This window comes from Pristiophorus japonicus, chromosome 6 (assembly GCF_044704955.1).
Source record: "Pristiophorus japonicus isolate sPriJap1 chromosome 6, sPriJap1.hap1, whole genome shotgun sequence".
Taxonomy (NCBI): domain Eukaryota; kingdom Metazoa; phylum Chordata; class Chondrichthyes; family Pristiophoridae; genus Pristiophorus; species Pristiophorus japonicus.
In genome coordinates, this window is record NC_091982.1 from 41,243,975 (window position 1) to 41,258,007 (window position 14,033).

At 46.3% G+C, this 14,033-nt stretch overlaps 1 protein-coding gene across 1 annotated transcript in view; it reads right to left on the reverse strand.

Annotated features, from left to right (window-relative positions):
• col4a5 (collagen, type IV, alpha 5 (Alport syndrome)) overlaps nucleotides 1-14,033 on the reverse strand; it is a 291,814-nt gene that overhangs the window by 12,047 nt on the left and 265,734 nt on the right. Inside the window, exons 46-48 of the mRNA XM_070882799.1 lie at nucleotides 11,242-11,361; nucleotides 10,970-11,068; nucleotides 9,667-9,879 (exon numbers count right to left, since the gene is read on the reverse strand). Coding sequence (XP_070738900.1) covers nucleotides 9,667-9,879; nucleotides 10,970-11,068; nucleotides 11,242-11,361 — 432 coding nt within the window. The remainder of the gene's footprint in view (nucleotides 1-9,666; nucleotides 9,880-10,969; nucleotides 11,069-11,241; nucleotides 11,362-14,033) is intronic.

Below are 14,033 nucleotides of genomic sequence, written 5' to 3' on the forward strand. Positions count from 1 at the left end.
CCGTCTGTGGGGCACCAACGTATGGCCTCATGAAGAATCTGCTCACTCCAGTGAAACCCACGGAGAAATCGTACGACGATTTGTGCACACTGATCCGACAACATTTGAACCCGAAGGAAAGCGTTCTGATGGCGAGGTACCGGTTCTACACCTACAAAAGGTCTGAAGGCCAGGAAATGGTGAGTTATGTCACCAAGCTAAGATGTCTTGCAGGACATTGCGTATTTTAAGGACGTTTGGAGCACATGCTCAGAGACTTTTTCATACTTGCAATTGGCCACGAAACCATACTTCACAAACATTTGACTGCAGAGACCCCAACCTTGAGTAAGGCCATAGCGATAGCCCAGGCGTTCATTACCACCAGTGACAATACGAAGCAAATCTCTCAGCACACAAGTGCTGCTACAAGTTCTGTGAACAAAGTGATGTTGTTTTCGAAGCGTAACGTACAGGGCAGGTCACCCATGTCTGCAGCTGCATGTCCACAGATGACTCAGAGTCCATCATCAAGGGTGATGAATGCAAGGCCATTAACACCTTATTGGCACTGCGGGGGTGATCATCGTTTCCATTCATGCCGATTCAAAGAGTATGTTTGCAAGGGCTGTGGAACAATGGGACACCTCCAACGAGTGTGCAGGCGAGCTGCAAAGCCTGTTAAACCTGCAAGCCACTATGTTGCAGAAGAGGAGAGATCCATGGAGGATCACGACGAACCAGAGCCTCAGATAGAGGAGGCAGAGGTACATGGGGTGCACACATTCACCACGAATTGTCCCCGATAATGCTAAATGTTGAACTAAATGGACTCCCGGTGTCAATGGAGCTGGACACGGGCGCGAGCCAGTCCATCATGGGCAGACTTTCGAAAGGTTGTGGTGCAACAAGGCCTCAAGGCCAGTCTTAACTCCAGTTCGCACAAAACTAAGAACTTACACTAACGAACTGATTCCTGTAATCGGCAGTGCTACCGTAAAGGTCTCCTACGATGGAGCGGTGCACAAGCTACCACTCTGGGTGGTGCCGGGCGATGGTCCCACGCTGCTCGGCAGGAGCTGGCTGGGAACGATATGCTGGAACTGGGATGACTTCCGAGCACTATCGCCCACTGATGACACTTCGTGTGCCCAGGTCTTAAACAAATTTCCTTCGCTGTTCAAACCAGGCATTGGGAAATTCCAAGGAGCAAAAGTGCAGATCCACCTAATTCCGGGGGCGCGACCCATCCATCACAAGGCGAGAGTACATGATGAGAGAAAGGGTAGAGATAGAGCCAGACTGGCTGCAAAGAGAGGGCATCATTTCACCGATCGAGTTCAGCAAGTGGGCCAGTCCTATTGTCCCAGTCCTCAAGGGAGATGGCACCGTCAGAATCTGTAGAGATTACAACGTAACTATCAATCATTTTTCTCTGCAGGACCAATACCCACTACCAAAGGCCGACGACCTCTTTGCAATGCTGGCGGGAGGAAAGACATTCACGAAGCTGAATCTGACTTCAGCCTACATGACGCAGGAACTGGATGTATCATCGAAGGCCCCTCACCTGCATCAACACGCACAAAGGTCTTTTTGTTTATAACAGATGCCCGTTTGGAATCCGATCAGCGGCGGCGATATTCCAGAAAAACATGGAAAGTTTATTGAAGTCGGTCCCGCACACCGTGGTCTTCCAGGATGACATCTTGGTCACAGGTCGGAACACAGTCGAGCACCTGCAGAATCTGGAGGAGGTTCTAGTCGACGCAACCGCGTGGGGCTCAGGTTAAAACGCTCGAAGTGCGTTTCCTGGCGCCTGAAGTGGAGTTCTTGGGAAGGAGGATTGCGGCAGATGGCATCAGACCCACCAACGCGAAGACGGAGGCAATCGAGAACGCACCGAGGCCACAGAATGTGATGAAGCTGCGGTCGTTTCTGGGACTCTTGAACTACTTTGGTAACTTCTTACCGGGTCTCAGCACACTGCTAGAACCATTACATGTCTTACTATGAAAAGGGGCGAATGGGTTTGGGGCAAAAGCCAAGAAAATGCCTTTGTAAAAGCGAGAAAATTGTTATGCTCAAAAAAATTGCTTGTGTTGTACGATTTGGTACAAGCGTTTGGTACTAGCATGTGATGCGTCGTCATATGGCGTCGGGTGTGTATTGCAACAAGCTAATGGTTTCGGGAAACTGCAACTGGTTGCTTATGCATCCAGGAGTCTGTCTAAGGCTGAGAGAGCCTACAGCATAATTGAAAAAGTGTTAGTGTGTGTCTATGAGGTAAAGAAAACGCATCAATACCTGTTTGGGCTAAAATTCGAATTGGAAACTGACCATAAGCCACTTATATCCCTGTTTTCCGAGAGTAAGGGGATAAATACCAACACATCGGCCCGCATCCAGAGATGGGTGCTCATGTTGTCCGCAAAAACTACACCATCCGCCACAGGCCAGGCACAGAAAACTGCGCCGATGCTCTCAGTAGGCTGCCTTTGCCCACCACGGGGGTGGAAATGGTGCTGCCCGCAGATCTAGCCATGGTTATGGAAGCATTTGAGAGTGAGCAAACACCCATCACTGCCCGGCAGATCAAAACCTGGAAAGCCAGGACCCCTTATTATCTTGAGTTAAAAGCTGTGTGTTTCATGGGAGCTGGTCCACTGTCCCAGTGAAAATGCAGGAAGAGATAAAGCCATTCAAGCAGTGTAAAGATGAAATGTCTATACAGGCAGACTGCCTTCTGTGGGGCAATCGAGTAGTGGTCCCCAAGAAGGGCAGAGACACCTTCATCAATGACTTCCACAGTACCCACCCAGGCATCGTAATGATGAAAGCAATAGCCAGATCCCACGTGTGGTGACCCATATCGATGCGGACATTAGAGTCCTGCATTCACAGATGTAATACATGCTCGCAGTTAAGCAATGCACCCAGGGAGGCGCCGCTAAGTTTATGGTCTTGGCCCTCCAAACCGTGGTCTAGGGTACACGTTGACTATGCAGGCCCGTTCTTGGGTAAAATGTTCCTTGTGGTTGTAGACACATACTCCAAGTGGATTGAATGTGAGATAATGTCAGCCAGCACGTCCGCTGCCACTACTGAGAACCTGCGGGCCATGTTTGCCACTCACGGCTTACCCGATGGCCTGGTGAGCAACAACGGGCCATGTTTTACCAGTGCTGAGTTCAAAGAATTCATGACCCGTAATGGGATCAAACATGTCACATCTGCCCTGTTTAAACCAGCGTCCAATGGTCAGGCAGAGAGTGCAATGCAAACCATCAAGCAAGGCTTGAAGAGGTAACTGAAGGCTCAATGCAGACTCACCTATCCCGAGTCCTGCTTAGCTACCGCACAAGTCCCCACTCACTGGGATCCCACCTGCTGAACTGCTCATGAAAAGAGCATTTAAGACAAGGCTCTTGTTAGTTCACCCTGATCTACATGAACAGGTAGAGAGCAGACGGCTTCAACAAAGTGCATACCATGATAGCGCAAATGTGTCACACGAGATCGAAATCAATGATCCTGTATTTGTATTGAATTATGGACAGGGTCTCAAGTGGCTTCGTGGCCAAAGAGGGGAGCAGGGTGTTTCGGGTCAAACTTTCAAATGGACTCATTCATCGGAAACACTTGGACCAAATCAAACTCAGATTCACGGACTACCCTGAGCAACCCACCTTGGACCCTACCTTTTTTGATCCCCCAACATACACACTAGTGGCAACCGGCACCACGGTTGACCACGAAGCAGAACCCATCATCCACAGCAGCCCTGCAGGGCCCAACACACCAGGCAGCCCAGCAAGGTCAGCTACACAGCAGCCTAGCGAGGGCCCAACAAATGATTCAAAAATACCAGCTTTCACACTGAGACAATCAACCAGGGCAAGAAGGGCCCCAGATTGACTCACATTGGAAATAGTTACACTATTGACTTTGCAGGGGAAGAGTTGTTATATATGTGGACTTGTATTTACTCTGTACAGCCACCAGAGTGCTCATCCCCTGCAGTCCCAAGGGATCCCATAATCCCTTGGGAACACAGGTATTTAAGGAGGCTTCACAGGTTGGAGGGGCACTCTGGAGATCTGCAATAAAAGACTAAGGTCACACTTTACTTTGAGCTCACAGTGTTCAGTCTGACTCTTTCTCCATACACAACAATCACAATGAACAATTGTTGTCCTTCTAGCTAGCAAAATCAATATGCAGCCTTTGCCACACCCTGGGAGGCAATTTCCATGGCTGTAATGGTACTGATGGTGGTTGCTTGCTTACCGATTGGCATGTCGTACACTGACTTACGATGTACTCTCTATCTTTATCAAGACCTGGCCACCATAAGTAACTGCGTGCAAAACTCTTGGTCAAGTACATTCCCAAGTGCTGGTCATGGAGGTTTCCTAATAATTTGGACTTGAATTTATTTGGTATATCCACTCTTGCACCCCACATGATACATTTTTTATTGACTGATAATTCATTCCTACGAATGAAGAATGGATGAATATCTTTGTCTGTTACCTGGTTTGGCCATCCGTTTGCAATATAATCATACACCTTTGACATAACTTGGTCATGTTTGGTTGCTCTACTGATCTCTTCAGCTGTGACTGGCAGTTCATCAATGTATGAAAAATAGAACACCTCTTCCCTATCGGGTGTAACTTGTGATGGGGAAGGCAATCTAGACATAGCATCTGCATTACTGTGATCAGCTGATCGTCTGCATTCAATATCATATGTATATGCTGACAAAATCAAAGCCCATCTCTGCATTTGGGCTGCAGCTAATGTTGGAACTGGGAACTTTGGATGGAGGATTGTTGTCAGAGGCTTATGGTCTGTAACGAGAGTAAACTTATGACCATACAAGTATTTGTGGAACTTCTTGACCCCAAACATTAATGCCAAAGCTTTCCTTTCGATTTGCGCATAATTACGCTCACTGGCACTGAGAGTGCGTGAAGCAAAAGTAATTGGTCTCTTCTCCCCACTACGTAATAGATGCGAGATTACTGCCCCAACTCCATACGGAGAGGCATCACATGCTAGCTTGATCTCCTGAGATACGTCATAGTGAACTAACATGGTGCTCTCTACCAAGTTGCTTTTACACTCCTTGAATGCTGTATCGCATTCTTTTGACCACTTCCAATGGACCTGTTTTTTTCAATAGTTCATTCAGTGGATGTAATACTGTAGCTAAATTTGGTAGGAACTTCCTATAATAGTTCAAAAGACCCAAAAATGATCGAAGTTCAGTGACATTCTTGGGAGTAGTAGCATTTTTGATTCCATCCAGTTTTTCCTTGGTTGGATGTAAATCATCTTTGTCTACTCTGTAACCCTAAGTATTCCACTGAGTTTTGAAATAACTCACAATTGCGAGCAGACACTCGCACCCTGTGCTTCTCTAGCTGTTTGAGGACTTCATTCAATATGTTATTATGAATTTGCCTATTTGGTGCTGAAATTAGTATGTCATCTAAATAACATACTACCCCTTCAATACGTTGCAAAATCTGGTTCATTATCCCTTGGAATATGGCAGGGGCAGAAGACACTCCAAACGGTAGTCTATTAAATTGATATAGGCCTAGATGGGTATTTATAGTCAAGCATGACTTGGACTCCTCATCTAGTTCAAGCTGTAAGTAGGCATTCATAAGATCCAACTTTGAGAAAATCTGACCTCCTCTCAGCGTTGTGAACAAATCTAAATTTGGCAATGTATTGGGGACATTACCCTCTTGAACCTGGTTTACGGTTACTTTATAATCACCACACAATCTTACCTTACCATCGGACTTAGGTACAACAACAAGGGGTGTAGCCCAATTACATCGATCTATCTTAGAAATAATGTTCTCAGTCTTTAGTCTGAGTTCTTGCTCAACTTTCTCCTTGAGTGCATATGGTACGGAACGTGGCTTGTAATAAACCGATCTAGCGCCCTTCTATACCCTGACACTTGCCTTGAAGCCTTGGATCGGACTGCCTGTTTCGCAGAACACCTTCGGATAGTTCTTGATGACATCATCCTTTGACGTAAATCTCATTTCAAGACGAAAAATGTCACTCCAATCCAGCTTCAGTGATCCCAACCAATTTCTTCCTAGTAAGGCAGGCTTGTCTCCTGTCACTACTATTAGAGGCAAGTTCTGAACTTGATCCTTGTATTTCACCGGTACTTCCACCGGAATGTTCTCTTCCAAGTAGCCTCGCAGATCTAGTTTGGCTTTCTCCAATGGGAAATCCCTCAATTTATCGAGTTATAGCAACTCCGGTACTACACTCACAGATGCACCAGTGTCGATTTCCATGGGTATCTTGTATCCTGCAACATCTATGTGGATTATGATACTTTTCGAATCGCCGTCCATTAACCTCGTGCTCCTGATGACGTTTAACTCTAACATCTCCTCATTCTGTTGTTGTTCTTCCATGCTATGTAGTCTCTGGGGATTTCTACTCATAGCTTTGAAAGCTGGTTTTCCCTTCAGTCGGCATGCCTTCGCAAGATGCTCAGTTTTCCTGCAGACAAAACACTCTGCCTTCACATATGGACAACTTTGAGCAATGTGTTGTCCCACGCATTGATAGTAGGACGTCAATGCTCTGTTCCCATTTCCAGTTTCTGAGACTTTGGGGCCCCACCGCCTTTTACTTTAAACCTGCAGGTGATTCACCTCAGTTTGTTTGATGACTGAAATTAGTATGAAATTCTTGGGAATATTGGTCGGCCATGCTCATCGACCTAGCTGTCTGACAAGCTAAATCAAAAGTCAAGTGAGGCGTCGTCAATAACTTTCTTCTGATCGCATCATTTTTCATCCCACAAACAAAGCAGACTCGCAATGCTCAGTTCTGAAAGTCTCTGAAATTACAGTGAATAGATAGCTTTTTTAATGCTACAATGTACTCACTGATATTTTCTTCGGCCTTCTGATTTCGTATTCCGAAAGGATAACTTCCAGCAATTTCTAACGGAACGGGGCTGTAATGTTGTTCTAGCTTAGTTAGAATCTGTTTCAGCATTGTACCCTTTGGCTTGTCAGCCACAAGCAAATTTATCAGCGTTTCATACAACTCAGGCCCATCCTCAGTTAAGAATATAGTTCTCTTTTGTTCCAACACCGCCCGGTTATTGTCTTCATTACCGCGAATTGCGATGATATTATTTGCAGTGAAAAACATTTCTAGCCGATCCACATATGCTCTGAAACTTTCATGGTCGTGTTGAGATGCCCCCAAATGCCCTATAACTCCTATTGGGGCAGCCATTTTGACTCAGCAGTTTAACCAAGTGTGCTCGTAATTTACCTCGGATTTGTAGCTGTTTCCAAAAACAGAGAAGCTCTCAAAGTCTCTCTGTCAGCTGGCTGAATCCTTCACCAACAAAAATTTCAGCTTTGTATTATCTGATTACATCCCATTCCCGTCGCCAAATGTGATATCTTCAGGGAAGCACACAACACAACCTGTAAGATGGCTGCCGGTCCGGAATTTTCTGACCTGTTGGTCAGGTGACCTGCTCTTTATTAAACAGCTCTAGCTGCAGTAACACAGGCGTCCACAGTGTGGAGCTACAGACATTACAGCAACAAAGGAGACCCACCCAGCCCATTGTACCTGTGCTGGCTCTTTGAAAGAGCTATCCAATTAGTCCCACTCCCCTGCTCTTTCCCGTAGCCCAGCAATTTTTCTCCTTTTCAAGTAATTATCCAATTCCCTTTTGAAAGTTATTACTGAATCTGCTTCCACCATCCTTTCGGGCAGTGCATTCCAGGTCGTAACAACTCACTGAGTAAAAAATGTTTCCGCATGTTGCCTCTGGTTCTTTTGCTGATCACCTTAAATCCAGGTGCTCTGGCAAGGTTCAAATGGACAAGTGAGTATTGTACAATTAGGAATCCCTAGCCAGCTCATCAGATTTGTCCCCCACACAGCTGAAGGTTCCAGATACCGTATTCCAGTCTACTGTGTGTCCCCCTCCATTCCAACATTGGTAGCAGAATTTTCAGCATTGCGGTCTTACTCTTTTCAGACCCTTGCACTTGGCGGCATAATTTCTCACCGTCAAACGTTTACCTCTTTGACCATCTTTGGCCACTCCTCCGAATGCTTCTTACTCCTGCGTGGGTCCGACCCACACTTGTGAAGTGCCTTGGAACATTTTGCTATGTTAAATGGACTATATAAAAGTCTAATGTTGTTATTGGATATTCTCCCAAAATTCCATTAAGTGGATTTAAAGTAGATGTATCGGCTGTGGCACAGTGGGTAGCACACTCAACTACGAGTCATGAAGGTTGTGAGTTCATATCCCACTCCAGGGACATGAGCACAAAAATCTAGGCTGACACTCCAGTGCAGTGCTGAGGGAGCCCGTTGCATTGTTGGAGGTGCTGTCTTTTGGATGAGATGATAAACCGAGGCTCCGTCTGCCCCCTCAGGTGGATGTAAAAGATCCCATGGCACTATTTTGAAGAAAAGCAGGGGACTTATTCCTCGTGTCCTGGCCAATATTTATTCCTCAATCAACATCACTAAAAACAGTTTATCTGGTCATTATCACATTGCTGTTTGTGGGAGCTTGCTCTGCACAAATTGGCTACCGTGCTTCCCACATTACAACAGTGACTACACTCTAAAAGTACTCCATTGCCTGTAAAGCGCTTTGAGACGTCCGGTGGTTGTGAAAGGCACTATGTAAATGTAAGTCTTCTTTCTTTAAATTAAAGTGGAATTGGTGCAATGGCCTTTTCTTGGTCCCATCTGGTTATGTTTCTTACTATACCAATGATAAAATCGTGCAAGTAACATCTGTGCCACACAAGTGCCAGGCAATGACTATCTCCAACAATGAGAGCTCAATCACCGCTCCTTGACAGTCAATAGCATTACCATTGCCGAATCCCCCACCATCAACATCCTGGGGGGGAGGGCGGGGGGGCACCATTGACCAACAACATAAATACTGAGAACACAAGAGTAGGTCAGAGGCTGGGTATTTTGCACCAAGTGTCTCACCTCCCGACTCCACAAAGCCTTTCCACCATCTACAAGGCACAAGTCACTTGCCTGGATGAATGCAGCTCCAACAACACTCAAGAAGCTCGACACCATCCAGGAGAAAGCAGCCCGCTTGATTGGCACCCCATCCACCACCTTCAACATTCACTCCCTCCAGGGCCAGCGTACCGTGGCTGCAGTGTGTACCATCTACAAAATGCACTGCAGCAACTCATCAAGGCTTCTTTGCTAGCACCTCCCAAACCCACGACCTCTTCCGCCTCGAAGGACAAGGGCAGCAGGTGCATGGGAGCACCATCACCTGCATGTTCCCCTCCAAGTCACACACCATCCTGTCTTGGAAACATATCGCCGTTCCTTCTTCGTCGCTGGATCCAAATCCTGGAAGTCGCTCCCTAACAAACATACCACACATGGACTGCAGCGGTTCAAGAAGGTGGCTCATCACCACCTTCTCAAGGACAATTAGTGATGACCAATAAATGTTGGTCTTGCCAACGCAGCCCATATTCCATGAATGAATAAAAAAAAATCTTGTAATTAGAGCTGTGCAAAAACAACCTACAAGTATTGCAGAATTAACAGAATGTGATAACATCTAATCAGTGCACCTCAATAATCAGAGATAATTCTTACCTAAATCTTGACCATGTGCTCTTTCATTCCCTTGTACATAAAGCAGAGAGAACCCATCGTAGATCACACTAGTTCCAGAGGGACAAGGTGGCACTTCAACTGACTGACTGTGTCGGGTAATCAAGAATCCGTGAGCTACGGAAGCAGATCCAGGAGGCCCTGGTATTCCTGGAGTACCATCTGGACCAGGAGGGCCTGGAAACCCTCTCTGACCTGTTTAAAGACCATATACATATCAGATACATTAGCCTGAGTGAATTACTGACACAGCTATAGTAAAGTGAAGGACAAGATTACTAAAAGGTGCAACTCTACTAAAATATCTATGACACTGTGGGGCTAAAATTCAACTTCAACCAGGTCGTAATAGAGGCGTTACAGGATCTGCCACCCATTGACTTCCCATCTGATTTTCCCTTCCAATGACTGCAATGGAAAGGAACATTGGTGAGGGGGGTGGGGCAGTGTATAACGAGTGGCCATTTCGCTACCGCCTGTTTTGTATCCTGGCTGCAAAATGCACAACAATGCGACTCAGTAGCATTATTGAGAATTCTGCATCTTTAGGATAATTGGGTGGTATAAGCCTCACCTGCTGCCTTAGTCGATGAGTGTACTAAGTAGTGTGGCACTTGGATCCCAGGTTTGATCCTGATCTGGGATGCTTTGGGATGTCATGAAGTTGTACTGAATTAGTTGTACTGAGCTGGGCAATAGAGTGGGTCCTGAAGGAAGGCCTGGACTAGGGAGCGGAGAACAGTAGCTGGTGTCCCCACTCCCCATTCCAGTGACACCTGTCAAAATGGCCGAGTGTGTGGACCTTGTGAGGATAGGATGCTTCCCATGACTGAATAGACTGCTGATATTATCTAGGCTGACATGTGAAGAATGGCTCTTAGTGGCATGTAACTATACAAGCATCCTGGGAAACCAGGGCAGAAGATTTGGAGGAAAAGTGCAGCACAGTAGCACAATTGATTGGATCCAATATGGTAGAACACAGACCAGTACTCATGATCTCCACACGGTGAGTCATTGCCCCAGCACCACCATTATGCAAAGACATTAAGGGAATACCTGGTATTTCCCTGCTTTAGTGGGAAGTGGAAGGATACAAATTGATCAATCACCCTAATTGCTCATGCACCTCAATATTGTGAATGTCATGGCAGCACTGACAGAGCAACGAGAGTCGGTAGTCAGCTCACTTTCTCCTGCAAAATTACCCTAGAAAAGAGAAGGGAGAAGAAAATAGTCTTCCCGTCAACAAATAAAGCGGAGTAAGCATGCTTCCAGTTCTTACCTGGGTTACCTGAAGATCCCGGTTCTCCCTTTTGTCCTTTTGGTCCGCTAAACCCAGGAAGGCCTTCTTGACCTGGGTTGCCAGTGGACCCTACTGGGCCTGGGAAAGAGAAAATGCATTAACGAAAGGAATTCAAACTTTTCAAATTCCGTAACTGGTTACCAGTGATTCTGGCATGGATTCCTAGTTCCTGAGAGAGTGCTATTGTAGCCATGGGACGTGCATATACCAGCATACAGGCGATTTCTTTATGCAAGTTGGCGATGTCTTACCCGTAGGTCCCGGAGAACCAGATGAACCAGGTAATCCTTTCTGACCAGATTGACCTGGTGGCCCAGGGTAACCTCGTTCCCCTTTAATGTATCGAGATGGTGCAGGTAGCCCAGGTTGACCTGTAAAGCAAAGGCTGCAGGTTAAATTGAGAAAGTGCAAAACGAGAACATTTTCAATCATGTTAGGAACTTTTGACTGTGAGTGTATTTCAGCGTTTTGCTATTCAGAATATTCCACCTTTTCCAGCATGCAATGTCATCCTGCAAAGTGCTTTTTTTTAATTAACTGGTGAATTTTTGAATTCAAAATGGAGATTAAAAAAAAAAATTCATTCTTGGGATGTGGGCGTCGCTGGCAAGGCTGGCATTTATTGCCCGTCCCAAGTTGCCCTGAAGAAGGTGGTGGTGAGCCGCCTTCTTGTCAGTGCTGTGGAATGGAACACTCTCCATTTTGCCAAGTGCATAAAGATCGTTTCCATGATGCAAATTTAATATTAAATATTTAATATTTTTAAAATCTTTGCTTGGCTAACCAACTCTGCGATAAGACGCCTGAGCTTATTTGTGTCTCTCCCTCAACACCCCCGCCCCGCTCATCTGAGGTGGGTGCCTCAGCAGCACCATAAATGAACCCCTCACCCACCCTCAATTTGTGTATGTCCCTGACCCCGGGGAAATGGGCTGGGGTCAGGGGTGCGGGCAAAGGGTGGCTGTGTGGAAGACAACGCTGTCATTATGGCAGAGAGGAAAGTTTGAGGTGTCTTTGTTAAAACTCAGGGGGTGGAAGGTACATTTTCATCTTCACCGCCTAGTCAGTAATCTGGTGAAAATCAGGCAGGTTCCAGAAAGGTTGTGCCCAGGTGGTGAAGGTGAAATTTTACCCCAGATTCTTTTTCACCTCAATTCCAGGTTCTTTTGGAAGACTTTGGTGAAATTAATCAATTTGAAAATGCCCCCTTTTGCCTTTCACCATCATCCCTTTTGTCATTTAACCATTACTGCCCTCCACCCGCCCACAGACAGACCTTTCCCTTTTCTTCTTTCCCACTGCTCCCCGCTGCTCTTTTCCTTGCCTCTGTTCTCGCTGAAAAGCTGTCCCTCTCTAACATCTTCCAGCTCTAATGAAAAATCATCGCCCTGAATCGTTAACTCCGTTTCTCTCCCCACAGATGCTGCCTGACCTGCTGAGCGTTTCCAGCATTTCCAGTTTTTATTTCAGAGTTTTAGCCTCCGCAGCATTTTGCTTGTTTGAAAATATCTTTTTCTCCCCCCCCCCCCCTCCAGGATATTGGGCCCAAGTTTCCACACGGAAAAAATTTCTCGCCTAAAACGGCGCCTAAAAAATAAAATCGCAATTCTGGAGCGTTCTGCAGCTCCTTGTCTGCCTGGCGCGGCGTGCAGGGGGGCGGAGCCTACACTCCGTGGGAGGGGGCGGGTACTATTTAAATTAGTTTTTTTCCTGCCGGCAACGCTGCGCGTGCGCGTTGGAGCATTCGCACATGCTCAGTGTGAAAAAAAACACTGGCACTCGGCCATTTAATAAAACCACATTGCCATCAGCACATCTGCACTGAGGCTTCCCTTCTCACTGTCTCCTTCCCCTCCCTCCCCTCCACGGCAACAAGCCGCTGTCTCCTTCCTCTCCCTCCCCTGCGCGGCAACAAGCCGCTGTCTCCTTCCCCTCCCTCCCCTCCACGGCAACAAGCCGCTGTCTCCTTCCCCTCCCTCCCCTGCGCGGCAACAAGCCGCTGTCTCCTTCCCTTCCCTCCCCTGCACGGCAACAAACGGCGGTTTCCTTCGAACGATGGCTGAAGCACTTTCACACAGGTAGGAAGATGGTTTATTTAATCTTTTCTTTGCTTATAATTGTTTATTCAGGTTGGATTTATTTGTATAATATTTGTAGAAGTATAATTAAGGATTTATTGTAGAATTTAATGAGTTCCCTTCCCCCCACCTCGTTCTGGACGCCTAATTTGTAATCTGCGCCTGATTTTTTAATGTGTAGAACAGGTTTTTTCAGTTCTACAAAAATCTTCACTTGCTCCATTCTACTTTAGTTTGGAGTACGTTTTCACTGTGGAAACTTTCAAATCAGGCGTCAGTGGCCGGACACGCCCCCTTTTGAAGAAAAAATTCTGTTCTAAAGTAGAACTGTTCTACCTGACTAGAACTGCAGAAAAAAAAATGTGGAGAATTGCAATTTCTAAGATAGTCCGTTCTCCACCAGTTGCTTCTAAAAATCAGGCGCAAATCATGTGGAAACTTGGGCCCATTATGTGGGTGAATTTCCGAGGCGGTTCTCCCGCGTGTCTGACACTGTTTACGCTATTTTCCCGGAGTTTTCGCAGTTCCTCTGCAGAAGTTACATCAGACAGCGGGAAATCCCCTGTGGACATTCGCCCCCTGTGGCTCTCCTTTGGAACAAGTTTGATTGGACAAGTTTGGACAGATCTTAGCTTAAATATTCCGGTTTGTAATGGTGGCGGGCCAAAGTTCCCACTGGGAGCAGGGACTTGGAAAATCATTCCCCTTAGGTAAACTTTAATGCATATTCTTACAGGTGAGAAAGGAGAAGAAGATCATTTTAATTCAATTTGACACTACACTGAAGCACAAGACAGATGCAGTGTGCTGCTTTTAACCGTCTGTTTTTGGCAAAGGCAAGTGCTATCAGAGGAAAATCTGCCCTCATCCCGGCGGCACCAAACGTTGTTCTATAATAGGCAAAGTGGGTCAGTTTAAAACGGGATTTAATCTGGAGTTAATAGTCCTCATTCTGAACACTTGTC